This window comes from Oncorhynchus keta, chromosome 29 (assembly GCF_023373465.1).
Source record: "Oncorhynchus keta strain PuntledgeMale-10-30-2019 chromosome 29, Oket_V2, whole genome shotgun sequence".
NCBI classification, from domain to species: Eukaryota; Metazoa; Chordata; class Actinopteri; order Salmoniformes; family Salmonidae; genus Oncorhynchus; species Oncorhynchus keta.
In genome coordinates this window covers 16433156-16451824 of record NC_068449.1, presented here as the reverse complement: position 1 = coordinate 16451824, position 18669 = coordinate 16433156, and the positions used below count along the sequence as shown (strand labels likewise).

The window sequence follows — 18669 nt, the reverse complement described above, 5'->3', positions numbered from 1 at the left end:
TTGTCATTCTCTCTCGACAGCTAGTGAGACATAGACAGCTGCATGGCAGCATCCCCATTGGAAAGATGTTTGGTTTTCTGACTCAAGACTTGTTCCCTTGACTGCAACCTGTTCCCAGATTGAGACTCAAAGCGAGGTATATGCAGCGTGATGGTGCAGTGTTTACCCAAGGTTACAGTACACATCACAAGGCTCCTCAATATTGAGAAGCAGCATCAGAGATGTGGTGTCTACTGCTTACACAGTGTTACATGGTGTATGGTAAATCACAGGAGAGGTAACACTGTTTGAAATTCCTGTCTGATGGATTACATACTGATGCAAGACGTCTTTAAGTAGTACATAAACCCTGCAAGAGATCTGTTATAGTTCAGTTGGATAAAATAAAATATACAGTCATTGATGATGGGCAAGGTGCTGGCTAGCGGAGCAGAACACTTGAAAAAGAGCTGCACACTAGAAAGCTCAGATCATTTAATAACAACGTTTGTACAGTTTGTGCTGTCATTCACGTTTCCAAAACGTGCATCTGCAGTGATCTTCAAGTAAATGTTTTTTTTTAAGTAATCCTTGTGCATAAACGTGTACGGTGTGTTTAACTTTGCAATCATTGGTTTTGTTTGACATACATTTTAATGTGACAAATCTGAGTTGTTACCATGGAATTGCGCTGATCCAACTGTTCTGAAGATCCCTTCTGGAATTCAAAAGATCAAATGAAAATCATGAGCCGAACACAAAAGTATCATATTCTGGTATTTTGTTTGGAAAATAGAATGTGTTGAAAGGTTGTGGAAACTATTTGAAGCTGTTCAACAAACTTCTTGCTCATTTAATCGAACTGGTAACATCATGTTGTTCACAAACTCATTTAAATATCACAGGCTCGTTAAACAAACGACCACATCTCTCTCTCTCTCTCTCTCAGTTTTGTGTTACTTAAAAAGTAACTACATCAGGAACTGAGTTAGGAACTAAGCCTCTCACACAAACAAACATACACACACATGGCTAGGGGGGGGTGGCTGAAGTATATATTAGTGGTGTGTGTGCGCACGCGTGCCTGAATGTGTGTGCATGACGCTGTACTTCAAATACAAAAATATTTCTTCCCTGTACATTGAATCTCCAACCCAAAGCCATCGCAAAATCACCCGACATACTTAAAATTTTACATTTAATTTGCGCCACACAGGCTCACCATCCTTCAAGGGGCCTCAACGTCACTCAGAGTGAAGGTAAAAGCTACTCAAGGAACCTCTCTCATCTAAAAGATCTTCAGAACCAGAAAACTCTTTAGAGAACAGTCACCATACTAGATACTCAGTCACCATACTAGATACTCAGTCACCATATTAGATACTCAGTCACTCAGTCACCATATTAGATACTCATTCACTCAGTCACCATATTAGATACTCATTCACTCAGTCACCATATTAGATACTCAGTTCCCATATTAGATACTCAGTCACCATATTAGATACTCAGTCACCATATTAGATACCCAGTCACCATATTAGTCACTCAGTCACCATACTAGATACTCAGTCACCATATTAGATACTCAGTCACTCAGTCACCATATTAGATACTCATTCACTCAGTCACCATATTAGATACTCATTCACTCAGTCACCATATTAGATACTCAGTTCCCATATTAGATACTCAGTCACCATATTAGATACTCAGTCACCATATTAGATACCCAGTCACCATATTAGTCACTCAGTCACCATACTAGATACTCAGTCACCATATTAGATACTCAGTCACCATATTAGATACTCAGTCACCATATTAGGCACTCAGTCACTCAGTCACCATATTAGATACTCAGTCACCATACTAGATACTCAGTCACTCAGTCACCAAATTAGATACTCAGACACCATATTAGATACTCAGTCACCATACTAGATACTCAGTCACCAAATTAGATACTCAGAAACCATATTAGATACTCAGTCACCATATTAGAAACTCAGTCACACAGTCACCATATTGGATACTCAGTCACCATATTAGATACTCAGTCACCATATTAGATACTCAGTCACCATATTAGATACTCAGTCACCATACTAGATACTCAGTCACCATACTAGATACTCAGACACCATATTAGATACTCAGTCACCATATTGGATACTCAGTCACCATATTAGATACTCAGTTACCATACTAGATACTCAGTCACCATATTAGATACTCAGTCACCATATTAGACACTCAGTCACCATATTAGACACTCAGTCACCATATTAGATACTCCATCACTCAGTCACCATACTAGATACTCAGTCACCATATTAGATACCCAGTCACCATATTAGTCACTTGGTCACTCAGTCACCATATTAGATACTCAGTCACCATATTAGTCACTCAGTCACCATACTAGATACTCAGTCACCATATTAGATACTCAGTCACCATATTAGATACTCAGTCACCATATTAGGCACTCAGTCACTCAGTCACCATATTAGATACTCAGTCACCATACTAGATACTCAGTCACTCAGTCACCAAATTAGATACTCAGACACCATATTAGATACTCAGTCACCATACTAGATACTCAGTCACCAAATTAGATACTCAGTCACCATACTAGATACTCAGTCACCATATTAGATACTCAGTCACCATACTAGATACTCAGTCACCAAATTAGATACTCAGACACCATATTAGATACTCAGTCACCAAATTAGATACTCAGTCACCATATTAGACACTCAGTCACCATATTAGATACTCCATCACTCAGTCACCATATTAGACACTCAGTCACCATACTAGATACTCAGTCGCCATATTAGATACTCAGTCACCATATTAGACACTCAGTCACCATATTAGATACTCAGTCACCATATTAGACACTCAGTCACCATATTAGATACTCAGTCACCATATTAGACACTCAGTCACCATATTAGATACTCAGTCACCATACTAGATACTCAGTCACCATACTAGATACTCAGTCACCATACTAGATACTCAGTCACCATATTAGATACTCAGTCACCATATTAGACACTCAGTCACCATATTAGATACTCCATCACTCAGTTACCATACTAGATACTCAGTCACCATACTATATACTCAGTCACCATATTAGATACTCAGTCACCATATTAGACACTAAGTCACCATATTAGATACTCCGTCACTCAGTCACCATACTAGATACTCAGTCACTATATTAGATACTCAGTCACTCAGTCATCATATTAGACACTCAGTCACCATATTAGATACTCAGTCACTCAGTCACCATATTAGACACTCAGTCACCATATTAGATACTCAGCCACTCAGTCACCATACTAGATACTCAGTCACCATATTAGATACCCAGTCACCATATTAGTCACTTGGTCACTCAGTCACCATATTAGATACTCAGTCACCATATTAGTCACTCAGTCACCATACTAGATACTCAGTCACCATATTAGATACTCAGTCACCATATTAGATACTCAGTCACCATATTAGATACTCCATCACTCAGTCACCATACTAGATACTCAGTCGCCATATTAGATACTCAGTCACCATATTAGACACTCAGTCACCTTATTAGATACTCCATTACTCAGTCACCATACTAGATACTCAGTCACCATATTAGATACTCAGTCACCATATTAGATACTCAGTCACCATATTAGACACTCAGTCACCATATTAGATACTCCGTCACTCAGTCACCATACTAGATACTCAGTCACCATATTAGATACTCAGTCACTCAGTCACCATATTAGACACTCAGTCACCATATTAGATACTCAGTCACTCAGTCACCATATTAGATACTCAGTCACTCAGTCGCCATATTAGACACTCAGTCACCATATTAGATAATCAGTCACCAAGTAAGTCATCTAGATCCTCTTTCATTGTTCTTCCTCATCTCCTTCTCAGGTTGTTCTGTCTGTGTTAGTCATCTATTTCTCAGGTTTTTCAGTGTGTGTCTGGGTTAGTCATCTCCTCCTCAGGTTGTTCTGTCTGTCTGTGTTAGTCATCTATTTCTCAGGTTTTTCAGTGTGTGTCTGGGTTAGTCATCTATTCCTCAGGTTGTTCAGTGTGTGTCTGGGTTAGTCATCTATTTCTCAGGTTGTTCAGTGTGTATCTGGGTTAGTCATCTATTTCTCAGGTTGTTCAGTGTGTGTCTGGGTTAGTCATCTATTTCTCAGGTTGTTCAGTGTGTGTCTGGGTTAGTCATCTCTTCCTCAGGTTGGTCAGTGTGTGTCTGGGTTAGTCATCTCTTCCTCAGGTTTTTCAGTGTGTGTCTGGGTTAGTCATCTATTTCTCAGATTGTTCAGTGTGTGTCTGGGTTAGTCATCTCTTCCTCAGGTTGGTCTGTGTGCGTCTGGGTTAGTCATCTCTTCCTCAAGTTGGTTTGTGTTTGTCTGGGTTGGTCTGTCTGTCTGGGTTAGTCATCTCTTCCTCAAGTTGGTCTGTGTGTGTCTGGGTTAGTCATCTCTTCCTCAGGTTTGCTTTGTCAGTGGGTTGGTCTGTCTGTCTGGGTTAGTCATCTCTTCCTCAAGTTGGTCTGTGTGTGTCTGGGTTAGTCATCTCTTCCTCAGGTTGTTCAGTGTGTATCTGGGTTAGTCATCTCTTCCTCATGTTGTTCAGTGTGTGTCTGGGTTAGTCATCTATTTCTCAGGTTTTTCAGTGTGTATCTGGGTTAGTCATCTATTTCTCAGGTTTTTCAGTGTGTGTCTGGGTTAGTCATCTATTTCTCAGGTTGTTCAGTGTGTATCTGGGTTAGTCATCTCTTCCTCAGGTTGTTCAGTGTGTGTCTGGGTTAGTCATCTATTTCTCAGGTTGTTCAGTGTGTGTCTGGGTTAGTCATGTATTTCTCAGGTTTTTCAGTGTGTGTCTGGGTTAGTCATCTATTCCTCAGGTTGTTCAGTGTGTATCTGGGTTAGTCATCTCTTCCTCATGTTGTTCAGTGTGTGTCTGGGTTAGTCATCTATTTCTCAGGTTGTTCAGTGTGTATCTGGGTTAGTCATCTCTTCCTCAGGTTGTTCAGTGTGTATCTGGGTTAGTCATCTATTTCTCAGGTTTTTCAGTGTGTGTCTGGGTTAGTCATCTATTTCTCAGGTTGTTCAGTGTGTATCTGGGTTAGTCATCTCTTCCTCAGGTTGTTCAGTGTGTATCTGGGTTAGTCATCTCTTCCTCAGGTTGTTCAGTGTGTGTCTGGGTTAGTCATCTATTTCTCAGGTTGTTCAGTGTGTATCTGGGTTAGTCATCTATTTCTCAGGTTGTTCAGTGTGTGTCTGGGTTAGTCATCTCTTCCTCATGTTGTTCAGTGTGTGTCTGGGTTAGTCATCTATTTCTCAGGTTTTTCAGTGTGTGTCTGGGTTAGTCATCTATTTCTCAGGTTGTTCAGTGTTTATCTGGGTTTGTCATCTATTTCTCAGGTTGTTCAGTGTGTGTCTGGGTTAGTCATCTCTTCCTCAGGTTGGTCTGCGTTTGTCTGGGTTAGTCATCTCTTCCTCAGGTTGGTCTGTGTGCGTCTGGGTTAGTCATCTCTTCCTCAAGTTGGTTTGTGTTTGTCTGGGTTGGTCTGTCTGTCTGGATTAGTCATCTCTTCCTCAGGTTTTTCAGTGTGTGTCTGGGTTAGTCATCTCTTCCTCAGGTTTTTCAGTGTGTGTCTGGGTTAGTCATCTATTTCTCAGGTTGTTCAGTGTGTGTCTGGGTTAGTCATCTCTTCCTCAGGTTTTTCAGTGTGTGTCTGGGTTAGTCATCTATTTCTCAGGTTGTTCAGTGTGTATCTGGGTTAGTCATCTCTTCCTCAGGTTGTTCAGTGTGTATCTGGGTTAGTCATCTCTTCCTCAGGTTGGTCTGCGTTTGTCTGGGTTAGTCATCCCTTCCTCAGGTTGGTCTGTGTGCGTCTGGGTTAGTCATCTCTTCCTCAAGTTGGTTTGTGTTTGTCTGGGTTGGTCTGTCTGTCTGGGTTAGTCATCTCTTCCTCAAGTTGGTCTGTGTGTGTCTGGGTTAGTCATCTCTTCCTCAGGTTGGTCTGTCTGTCTGGGTTAGTCATCTCTTCCTCGGGTTGGTTTGTGTTTGTCTGGGTTGGTCTGTCTGTCTGGGTTAGTCATCTCTTCCTCAGGTTGGTCTGTGTGCGTCTGGGTTAGTCATCTCTTCCTCAAATTGGTTTGTGTTTGTCTAGGTTGGTCTGTCTGTCTGGGTTAGTCATCTATTTCTCAAGTTGGTTTGTGTTTGTCTGGGTTAGTCATCTCTTCCTCAAGTTGGTTTGTGTTTGTCTGGGTTAGTCTGTCTGTCTGGGTTAGTCATCTATTTCTCAGGTTGGTCAGTGTGCGTCTGGGTTAGTCATCTCTTCCTCAGGTTGGTCAGTGTGCGTCTGGGTTAGTCATCTCTTCCTCAGGTTGGTCTGTGTCTGTCTGGGTTAGTCATCTATTTCTCAGGTTGGTCTGTGTGTCTGGGTTAGTCATCTCTTCCTCAGGTTGGTCAGTGTGCGTCTGGGTTAGTCATCTCTTCCTCAGGTTGGTCTGTGTCTGTCTGGGTTAGTCATCTATTTCTCAGGTTGGTCAGTGTGCGTCTGGGTTAGTCATCTCTTCCTCAGGTTGGTCTGTGTCTGTCTGGGTTAGTCATCTATTTCTCAGGTTGGTCAGTGTCTGTCTGGGTTAGTCATCTCTTCCTCAGGTTGGTCAGTGTGCGTCTGGGTTAGTCATCTCTTCCTCAGGTTGGTCTGTGTCTGTCTGGGTTAGTCATCTATTTCTCAGGTTGGTCAGTGTGCGTCTGGGTTAGTCATCTCTTCCTCAGGTTGGTCAGTGTCTGTCTGGGTTAGTCATCTATTTCTCAGGTTGGTCAGTGTGCGTCTGGGTTAGTCATCTCTTCCTCAGGTTGGTCAGTGTGCGTCTGGGTTAGTCATCTCTTCCTCAGGTTGGTCTGTGTCTGTCTGGGTTAGTCATCAGAACATCTACGAATGGCCTTTTATCGGTTCTTCATAAAGGAAGACAATCTCAGTGATTGTTAAACGTCGTGTTGATGTCGCAGCTGAAACTAATGCAATATCCATCTGTAATTGTTATATCCTGTCACATTGTGCGTGCTTGGCACCATCCCAACCCACCAAACTATCTCTCGCCGTCATTCCTTTATAGTTCATTAAGTCATGAGAAAAGATGATGGTACTCTTTGAGGAAAAGTGTGTCACTGCAATTTTCAACCAAAGCCAGCAGCATACCACCCTGCATCCCACTGCTGACTTGCTTCTGAAGCTAAGCAGGGTTGGTCCTGGTCGAATGGAGATGGAGACCAGATGCTACTGGAAGTGTTGTTGGAGGGCCAGTAGGAGGCACCCTTACCTCTGGTCTAAAAAATGATCCCAGGGCAGTGATTGGTGTAGGGTGCTGTCTTTTTTAACACGGTAAACGGGTGTCCTGGATAAATTCCCAATCTGTCTCTCATACCATCATGGTCACCTAATCATCCCCAGCTCATTCATCCCCCCTCATCTTCCCTGTAACTATTCCCCAGGTTGTTGCTGTAAATGAGAATGAGTTCTCAGTCAACCTACCATGTAAAATAAGGGTTAAAAAAACAATAATGGGTTGACACTAGACCTTATTTGAATCTGGCTCACACACACACACGCTCACTCACACGCTCACACACACACTGAATGCTCATCATAGTCGATGGGTAAAATAAGTCTTCAAGGAGTTTGATATTTTTAGACGTCTAATCAAGTAAGGAGTGCCACAAGCTGTGGTGAGATTAGTTTCATTTGGATTTGCTGGTAAACTATAGTAGATTGATTGGAGCATCTCCCATCTCCCCCTGTGTAGGGGGACCAGACATCACTGTGTTTCATCCCATCCTAATGAATACACACACGCAGCACAGGGCTATTTGCATGAAGGAAGAGAACATACAGATCTATACAGTAAGTGTCTGAACAGCTCATGCTGCTTTCAACATGATGGAATATGTGTGAAAATGTGTGCTCAGTTATTGATAGGCCGAATTGAACGAATGCACTCAAGTGAGGAGAAACACTACAAACTACACTGATGGCAAAAAGAGGCAGAAAAAGGCAACAGGTTCTGAGATATGCAGTATCTACAGTCCGGTTACTCTCCTAGGATGTGTGGGTGTTCACGTGTATGTCCCTTCCCATGACTGAGCCCTCAGGCCTCAGCTCTGATCCTGCCCCAGAGGCATCCCCAGGGAAATGGGCTGTAGGCTGCAGGCCCTGCTGCTGCTGCAGGGAATTTCATTGATTAACTCTGCTGCTCCGCTCAACTCAGGTCCTCTCCCGCTAGGAATATAAGTCAGTGGCATTAAAATAGGACTCGAGTAGAGACGGGGATAGATCTGGCTTCCTTGGCCCCATGCTTGTCTCCAAACAACTCAATCAGTGATAATCCCTCCCCACTTCATCATTTCCTCTGAGAGGAATGTAGGAAGAGAATGATTCAGTCTTACTTTCTCCTCTCTCTCTGCCACTTTCCTTCTCTCCCTCTCCCACTTTCATTCTATCTCTGCCTCTCTGCCTCTCTGCCTCTCTCTCTATATATATATATATATGCCTCTCTGCCTCTCTGCCTCTCTGCCTCTCTGCCTCTCTCTCTCTATATATATATATATGCATCTCTCTCTCTCTCTCTCTCTCTCTCATCTCTCTCTCTCTCTCTCTCTCTCTCTCTCTCTCTCTCTCTCTCTCTCTCTCTCTCTCTCTCTCTCTCTCTCTCTCTCTCTCTCTCTCTCTCTCTCTCTCTCTCTCTCTCTCTCTCTCTCTCTCTCTCTCTCTCTCTCTCTCTCTCTCTCGATGTTGTGTATTGTTTGGTCTTGGGTCTAGGTCTCACTGCCTTCCTGGAGGTGTCCTCTCCTGTCACAGGGTTGCTAGGAACTGTTGTAAGGGCTGCCTATGCTGTCTGACTAATTCACTATTTTAGTAGTTCTTCAAAGTAAATAAGTCATACTTTTATGAGTGCTAAATACCAACTATCAATAACTTAGGTCATGTATTTCCAGGTCGAAATACCTTGCGAAGCAACTGCTCTCTATTTCTGCTGGGGTAAAATAAATTTAGACGCACAAGTAGGCGTGCAATGGACTATGGTAATTTTAGTTAACATGTTTTCTACACTAAACTATGTCGAATATACGCCTGTTGGAAACTACAACTCCCTACTATATCACACAATTCGGACTTGATCTGATATATCTCCGACTTCGGACAATTAGTCAATTAATTGTTTAAAACTCCCAAAATAACAGACATTTTGGTTAATATCTCAGTTCTAGCAGTCAGGCAACTTGCTCTTAGACTTCCTCTTTTCGTCTGATAGGGAAAAATTGACAGAATAATTTAGAGGCCTATGTATATTATCAGCTTTCCAACTGCTGTATGTTCCACTGCTGTCATGTGTGCTGTAAACGTTAGCTGTAAACAGCAGTACGTAGACATCTGGAACTATTAAAAACCTATTACAAATGAGTCTGGTTAACTACACTGCCCTTCAATCGAGAGAGAGAGAGAGAGAGAGAGAGAGAGAGAGAGAGAGAGAGAGAGAGAGAGAGAGAGAGAGAGAGAGAGAGAGAGAGAGAGAGAGAGAGGAATGTAGACCCACCTTCTTCAACCTATATATCAATAAATTGGCGATGGCACTAGAACGGTCTGCAGCACTCGGCCTCACCCTACTAGAATCTGAAGTAAAATGTCTACTGTTTGCTGATGATCTGGTGCTTCTGTCCCCAACCAAGGAGGGCCTAGGGCAGCACCTAGATCTTCTGCACAGATTCTGTCAGACCTGGGCCCTGACAGTAAATCTCAGTAAGACAAAAATAATGTGTTACAAAAAAGGTGCAGTTGCCAGGACCACGAATATAAATTCCATCTAGACACCGTTGCCCTAGAGCACACAAAAAACGATACATACCTCGGCCTAAACATCAGCGCCACAGGTAACTTTCACAAAGTTGTGAACGATCTGAGAGACAAGGCAAGAAGGGCCAGCTATGCCATCAAAAGGAACATCAAATTTGACATACCAATTAGGATCTGGCAAAAAAATAATTGAATCAGTTATAGAAGCCATTCCCCTTGATGGTTGTGAGGTCTGGGGTCCGCTCACCAACCAAGAATTCACAAAATGGGACAAACACCAAATTGAGACTCTGCATGCAGAATTCTGCAAAAATCCACATGAAAGGAAGCGATTCCCAAACCTTCCATAACAAAGCCATCACCTACAGAGAAATTAACCTGGAGAAGAGCCCCCGAAGGAAGCTGGTCCTGGGGTTCTGTTCACAAACACAAACAGACCCCACAGAGCCCCAGGACAGCAACACAATTAGACCCAACCAAATCTTGAGAAAACAAAAAGATAATTACCTGACACATTGTAAAAAACAGAGCAAACTAGAATGCTATTTGGCCCTAAACAGACAGCACACAGTGCCAGAATACCTGACTACTGTGACTAACCCAAAATTAAGGAAATCTTTGACAATGTAGACTGTCGCTGAAGGCAGACCTGGCTCTCAAAAGAAGACAGGCTATGTGCAAACTGCCCACAAAATGAGGTGGAAACTGAGCTGCACCTCCTAACCTCCTGCCAAATGTATGACCATATTAGAGACACATATTTCCATCAGATTACACAGTTTTGTTAAACTCCCATATCTACTGGGTGAAATACCACAGTGTACCATCACAGCAGCACGATTTGTGACCTGTTGCCACAAGAAAAGGACAACCAGTCAAGAAAAGACACCATTGTAAATACAACCTATATTTATGTTGATTTATTTTCCCTTTTGTACTTTAACTATTTACACATCATTACAACACTGTATATAGACATAATATGACATTTGGCACGTCTTTATCCTTTGGAAGCATAGACAGAAAGGGAGAGAGAGAGAGAGAGAGAGAGAGAGAGAGAGAGAGAGAGAGAGAGAGAGAGAGAGAGAGAGAGAGAGAGAGAGAGAGAGAGAGAGAGAGAGAGAGGAGGAGAGAGAGAGAGAGAGAGAGAGAGAGAGAGAGAGAGAGAGGGGGAGAGAGAGAGAGAGAGAGAGAGAGAGAGAGAGAGAGAGAGAGAGAGAGACTGTGGTGTCTGCAGCGCTGCAACTTCACTCTGCCTTTAATCACAGGCTTTCTCTCTCTGAACCGTCCAGCTTTGGCAAGTCAACATGGCAATTAATTGTCTTATTAAATCCTGCCGCATTGCCCTATCAGCAAAACAATCAAAGCCTAATCCGCGCTTTCTACTCTTTTGGAAGGAAAAGAGTTGTGTTAAGCGGTGAAAGTGAATTAATGAAGGCTAAGACACAACAGTAAAACAAAATGATTTTGTAGTGGCACTTTGGCTGAGCAGTTGAGTGGCTAATAAGGCATGTGTTATGCTTGTTTTTTCAGTCAGTCCTTTCAGATCTACACTATCTGCTTGTCTACAGTATCTAAGAGAGGGAAGAGCAAGACTTACAAAGAGAAGGGAGAAAGAACATGAGAAAGAGATAGAGGGGTTGAAAGAGAGAGATAATTATAGAGAATGAGAGAGAGAGATAATTAAGTTTGCCATGAGCAGCAGTCTGTCGTGAATATGTATCCTGGCCAGGTGAGCTGATCACATCCATGACTTCATTGCGTTGTCACTGTCACCTTACTGCATCTAAATCAAAGCTGCTGTTCTTCCCTAACAGATACTAACAAGGGCCTGAGTGTGTGAGTGTGTGTGTGTATTCATGCTAGGGTAATTGGGACACATTTGTGAAATCAGTCTGCAAAAGACAGAGAGCGATGATCGATGGCACATACAGCATGATTCCAAATATTTGTCATTTCAGGAAGAAGCCAACTATACTCCATCTCTGTCCTGTTCTATGCTCACTAACACACCAAACGTTCCCATTTTTGGAGAGCACTCTGCTCTCTCACAGCATCATAACTTCCTCTCTTTTCAATAGTTTTTTTCTTTCTTTTCTCCCCTGTCGTCAAATCCAATGATAACAACAAGGTGACTGGCACTTTGAACCATCTGGAGTGCCACAAACACCCCACCTCCCAAAAACAATATCAACAACAACTATTTTTATAGGACTGCACCTTTAAACCAAAATGGAAAAACAAAGCAGACCAGCAACAGGATGCTGCCTAACTTCCAATGTGACCATTTTAGAGTGATGTTTTTGACTAACAACTCAATCTAACTACCTCACTGCTCCTGTTGATAAGAAAAGGTATAGAAATAGAGAGACATTGAGCCATTGAGCCATTGAGCCATTGAGCCAGCCAGCCAGCCAGCCAACAAGCCAGTCAGCCATTGAGCCAGCCAGCCAGCCAGCCAGCCATCAAGCCAGTCAGCCATTGAGCCAGCCAGCCAGCCATTCAGCCAGTCAGTCAGCCATTGAGCCAGCCAGCCATTCAGCCATTGAGCCAGCCAGCCAGTCAGCCATTGAGCCAGTCAGCCATTCAGCTATTGAGCCAGCCATTCAGCCATTGAGCCAGCCAGTCAGCCATTGAGCCAGCAAGCCAGCAAGCCAGTCAGCCATTGAGCCAGCCAGCCAGTCAGCCATTGAGCCAGCCAGCCAGTCAGCCATTGAGCCAGCTAGCCATAGACCAGAATAGTCTGTTTATTTCCCCCTGTCTCCTAGCCCTCTGTGGATCCACAGTCCTCCCTGGTAGCTAGTTCACCTCAGAGAAGGGGCATCAATCCCCAGGGGAAATGCGTCACCAGCTGGGCCGATTGACAAGGCTCAAAATAGCCCTGCAGTGGAGAACCAACGGAATGGACTGGGCTATTTATAGAAAAAACAACGTGTTTATGGCCGTTCAGACACCCCATCAAAAGACCAGGCAAAGAATGCATTACCGTCTCTTATCATCAGTCTCAAGGAGAGTTTAGTGCACTTAGAGAGATAAAGAGATTCGAGGTTCTAGAGGCTACCGTTGTCTGGGGTTCATCATTTTCATCACGATTAAAAGGGTTTTGTATACAGATGCTTGGAATTAGTCACAAAACCTCTGTTTTCCTGTTTACGTCAGTTAATAGTCAGATAAGCATTGCCTCCTCACTAGAATGGTGGGTGGGTTGAGCCATGTATCATGAATTTCTTGTCCATTAAAAACAGCAGTTACACCACATTCTACTTCGTAGAGTCTCTGAGGCGTATTTATCTGAGTGCTAAGGAGTTCAAATGTTTTTAGCTTCAGGCAATAGCCCACTCATGGGTTGTATGTTAACTGTAAAACAAGTACTTTTTTTTTACTGTCAGGAAGAGCTTGATATTGATTCATCATACACCAACAGCATTGTTTCATATACAGCGTTATTTTAGTGAAAAAGCACAGTAGGCATTCAGTGCCGTGGGCAAGGTAGATGCCATCCCTAAACAAATACCCTTTACTACCACAACCCTAACATAAAACCTCTGGACCATCAACTACAAAAAATGCTGATTCACTTTGAATTGATCTTAATGTCATTACCCACAATCCACCAGGGTTTCCCACAATGCAGATCCTGGCCTCTCACACACCAATACAGACCAACTGACTCCTGCGGGAAACATGGCACTGCAAAAAGCTCAAACCTGCAATGATCCTGAGTCTTTTCTTTGCCCCCCCCTGGTGTTATTCATTGATACAGTAATTGATATCTCCCACTGAGCTGTCCCCTCACTGATTCTACCCTGCTGAGCCCCTGACAGGTGACTCATATCCTGGACAGGGAAATACAAGAGATTATCTCTCAGAACTATCAGAGGTCCAGCTGAGACAAACAACATCATAATAACGCTGTCTGGATTCAGGGCTGTCTGTCTGCTGAACATGAGCCTCTGATGGAATAGAGTGCCATATAAACGGCAGGCTTAGATATTGAGATCCATGCTAATCAATGAACCTCATTGTTTGCAGTGTTTCTAAGTGTTAGAGTGAAGCATAGCTGGTCTTTGGTTCTACACTGACTGATAATGACCATAAATCCTCTCTCTCTTCAATGGCTTCACTAAATCAGACTACCAGTGGACCTATGTCTATGTGTACATATCTGTCTGCTTATCTGTCAATCCCATCCATTTTACATTTTAGTCAATTAGCAGATGCTCTTATTCAGTGACTTCGTACTGGTCTCCTTTCTTTCTTTCTTTCTTTCTTTCTTTCTTTCTTTCTTTCTTTCTTTCTTTTTTTCTTTCTTTCTGTCTTTCTTTCTGTCTTTCTTTCTTTCTATCTATCACATTGCTATGGTTCCGGCAACATGGCTTCAGCAACGGACAGACTAGAACTAGAAGAGTGACTCACCTGTAGGTAGTGGCAGGGCCTGAGGTTGGGCTTGAGGTCTGTGGGCATCATGGGTTTTTCCAGGTTGAGGGAGGACTTTCTGTAGGCCTCCTTGGCCTGACTGACGGTCAGCGTTGACCAGGAGCTCCTCTTCATGAACTTCCCTTCAGGAGCCATGGCCACACTCTCACACGCGGAACACTTCACATCGTTGTTGCTCTTGGAGGTCTTGAGCGACAGGTCCCCGTAGTGGCTGTGGACAGAGTCGGGGTAGCAGTGGCTGCTGATGTGGTCCACATGTTGGCGTGACATGACACTGGGCGTCCGGTACGTACTGTCACTGTCCAGATTATCGTCTGAGCTCCACCAGCCCGCCACCCCGGAGCGCTGCTTACTGCTGCTGTCTGATGACTTACGCTCTTTGCTCTTGCTGCGCTTGCTGTGTTTGTGGTGTCCGTGGTGGTGATGATGGTGGTGGTGGGAGCCTTCCCGGTGCGAGTCTCCCTTGGTTCCGTTCATCTTGGACGAGCCCTCCAGGGAGTGGGACTTGGTGAAGAGCTTCTGGACAGAGTGGACCAGGTGTCGGATCCTCCCAGGGCTCTCGTTGCGGTGCTCCGTGGTGGTGGTAGATGCCCTCTGGTACTGCAACGTGTGGAAGCCATCACGGTGTAACGGAAGCTGCTTCTCAAACTGGTCTAGCAGGTTGGCTGGGATTCTGTTCATCTTACCGCTGCCGCCATGCGACGAGCCACACTCATCTCGATCCCGTGATCCACCGCCAACACCTCCTCCTCCTCCTCCTCTACTACCACCATCCCGCGACCCGCTGCCGTCGTGGTGGGAGCTGTAGTGCATCCTGGGAAAGGTACTGCTGGAGATGGAGTGGTCTGTGTTGGCCATGGAGACGGGCATCGCCATGCACTCAGAGTGGATGGAGCTACGGGGGGAGCAGCGACGGTGCTCCATGAGACAGCTCTCTGTGGGGCTGAGGAGGTATGAGGGGGTGCGGGACTCATGGTGGTCTAGGGAGTGGTCGCAGTCGGCCAGGCCGCAGGTGTGAGCTGAGGTGATCTGGAGCTGGCTGGGCCGGCCACCCGATAGAGCCTTCATGTTCCTGGGTGGAGGAGGGGAGTAGCTGTCTTCATCGAAGTGCTGAGAAGGAGACCATGAATACTGCTGGTCTGAGAGAGAGAGAGAGAGAGAGAGAGAGAGAGAGAGAGAGAGAGAGAGAGAGAGAGAGAGAGAGAGAGAGAGAGAGAGAGAGAGAGAGAGAGAGAGAGAGAAACAGAGCAACAGATGCTGTGTAAATAGCTAAGAACAAATAACCTTCAGCAGTTGCAACAATCAAAACCCATGATCAAATCAGCTGCTTATCAAATGCCATTGTCACTACAGCAGCACAATGTAGTCAGTCACCTAGAACAACAAAGTGGAAAAAGAGAAAGTAAGATCAGAAAATGCCACAGTCCCACAAACCTTTTATTCTCTACTCCCTCCCTCCCTTGTCTGTCTGTTGGTGCCAGGCTGTGAGGCGAGGCATGGCGAGGCAATGGGGACAGGTAGCAGCTAGTGTTGCCATTTATCCCTTGTCTGTCTGTTGGTGCCAGGCTGTGAGGTGAGGCATGGCGAGGGAAGGGGGACAGGTAGCAGCTAGTGTTGCCATTTATCCCTTGTCTGTCTGTTGGTGCCAGGCTGTGAGGTGAGGCATGGCGAGGGAAGGGGGACAGGTAGCAGCTAGTGTTGCCATTTATCCCTTGTCTGTCTGTTGGTGCCAGGCTGTGAGGTGAGGCATGGCGAGGGAAGGGGGACAGGTAGCAGCTAGTGTTGCCATTTATCCCTTGTCTGTCTGTTGGTGCCAGGCTGTGAGGCGAGGCATGGCGAGGGAAGGGGGACAGGTAGCAGCTAGTGTTGCCATTTATCCCTTGTCTGTCTGTTGGTGCCAGGCTGTGAGGCGAGGGATGGCGAGGGAAGGGGGACAGGTAGCAGCTAGTGTTGCCATTTATCCCTTGTCTGTCTGTTGGTGCCAGGCTGTGAGGCGAGGCATGGCGAGGGAAGGGGGACAGGTAGCAGCTAGTGTTGCCATTTATCCCTTGTCTGTCTGTTGGTGCCAGGCTGTGAGGCGAGGCATGGCGAGGGAAGGGGGACAGGTAGCAGCTAGTGTTGCCATTTATCCCTTGTCTGTCTGTTGGTGCCAGGCTGTGAGGCGAGGCATGGCGAGGGAAGGGGGACAGGTAGCAGCTAGTGTTGCCATTTATCCCTTGTCTGTCTGTTGGTGCCAGGCTGTGAGGCGAGGCATGGCGAGGGAAGGGGGACAGGTAGCAGCTAGTGTTGCCATTTATCCCTTGTCTGTCTGTTGGTGCCAGGCTGTGAGGCGAGGGATGGCGAGGGAAGGGGGACAGGTAGCAGCTAGTGTTGCCATTTATCCCTTGTCTGTCTGTTGGTGCCAGGCTGTGAGGCGAGGCATGGCGAGGAAGGGGGACAGGTAGCAGCTAGTGTTGCCATTTATCCCTTGTCTGTCTGTTGGTGCCAGGCTGTGAGGCGAGGGATGGTGAGGGAAGGGGGACAGGTAGCAGCTAGTGTTGCCATTTATCCCTTGTCTGTCTGTTGGTGCGAGCCAGGCTGTGAGGTGAGGCATGGCGAGGGAAGGGGACAGGTAGCAGCTAGTGTTGCCATTTATCCCTTGTCTGTCTGTTGGTGCCAGGCTGTGAGGCGAGGCATGGCGAGGGAAGGGGGACAGGTAGCAGCTAGTGTTGCCATTTATCCCTTGTCTGTCTTTGGTGCCAGGCTGTGAGGCGAGGGATGGCGAGGGAAGGGGGACAGGTAGCAGCTAGTGTTGCCATTTATCCCTTGTCTGTCTGTTGGTGCCAGGCTGTGAGGCGAGGCATGGCGAGGGAAGGGGGACAGGTAGCAGCTAGTGTTGCCATTTATCCCTTGTCTGTCTGTTGGTGCCAGGCTGTGAGGCGAGGCATGGCGAGGGAAGGGGGACAGGTAGCAGCTAGTGTTGCCATTTATCCCTTGTCTGTCTGTTGGTGCCAGGCTGTGAGGCGAGGCATGGCGAGGGAAGGGGGACAGGTAGCAGCTAGTGTTGCCATTTATCCCTTGTCTGTCTGTTGGTGCCAGGCTGTGAGGTGAGGCATGGCGAGGGAAGGGGGACAGGCTGTGAGGCGAGGCATGGCGAGGGAAGGGGGACAGGTAGCAGCTAGTGTTGCCATTTATCCCTTGTCTGTCTGTTGGTGCCAGGCTGTGAGGCGAGGCATGGCGAGGGAAGGGGGACAGGTAGCAGCTAGTGTTGCCATTTATCCCTTGTCTGTCTGTTGGTGCCAGGCTGTGAGGCGAGGCATGGCGAGGGAAGGGGGACAGGTAGCAGCTAGTGTTGCCATTTATCCCTTGTCTGTCTGTTGGTGCCAGGCTGTGAGGCGAGGCATGGCGAGGGAAGGGGGACAGGTAGCAGCTAGTGTTGCCATTTATCCCTTGTCTGTCTGTTGGTGCCAGGCTGTGAGGCGAGGCATGGCGAGGGAAGGGGGACAGGTAGCAGCTAGTGTTGCCATTTATCCCTTGTCTGTCTGTTGGTGCCAGGCTGTGAGGCGAGGCATGGCGAGGGAAGGGGACAGGTAGCAGCTAGTGTTGCCATTTATCCCTTGTCTGTCTGTTGGTGCCAGGCTGTGAGGCGAGGCATGGCGAGGGAAGGGGGACAGGTAGCAGCTAGTGTTGCCATTTATCCCTTGTCTGTCTGTTGGTGCCAGGCTGTGAGGCGAGGCATGGCGAGGGAAGGGGGACAGGTAGCAGCTAGTGTTGCCATTTATCCCTTGTCTGTCTGTTGGTGCCAGGCTGTGAGGCGAGGCATGGCGAGGGAAGGGGGACAGGTAGCAGCTAGTGTTGCCATTTATCCCTTGTCTGTCTGTTGGTGCCAGGCTGTGAGGCGAGGCATGGCCAGGCTGTGAGGGAAGGGGGGACAGGTAGCAGCTAGTGTTGCCATTTATCCCTTGTCTGTCTGTTGGTGCCAGGCTGTGAGGCGAGGCATGGCGAGGGAAGGGGGACAGGTAGCAGCTAGTGTTGCCATTTATCCCTTGTCTGTCTGTTGGTGCCAGGCTGTGAGGCGAGGCATGGCGAGGGAAGGGGACAGGTAGCAGCTAGTGTTGCCATTTATCCCTTGTCTGTCTGTTGGTGCCAGGCTGTGAGGCGAGGCATGGCGAGGGAAGGGGGACAGGTAGCAGCTAGTGTTGCCATTTATCCCTTGTCTGTCTGTTGGTGCCAGGCTGTGAGGCGAGGCATGGCGAGGGAAGGGGGACAGGTAGCAGCTAGTGTTGCCATTTATCCCTTGTCTGTCTGTTGGTGCCAGGCTGTGAGGCGAGGCATGGCGAGGGAAGGGGGACAGGTAG

At 46.3% G+C, this 18669-nt stretch overlaps 1 protein-coding gene across 1 annotated transcript in view; it reads right to left on the bottom strand.

Moving 5' to 3' along the window:
• Positions 1 to 15463, bottom strand: part of dlgap2a (discs, large (Drosophila) homolog-associated protein 2a) — a 78641-nt gene extending 63178 nt beyond the window's left edge. Inside the window, exon 1 of the mRNA XM_052486116.1 lies at positions 14312 to 15463. Within this exon, the coding sequence (XP_052342076.1) occupies positions 14312 to 15400 (1089 nt within the window). The 5' untranslated portion in view covers positions 15401 to 15463. The remainder of the gene's footprint in view (positions 1 to 14311) is intronic.
• Between the last annotated feature and the right edge of the window lie 3206 nt (positions 15464 to 18669).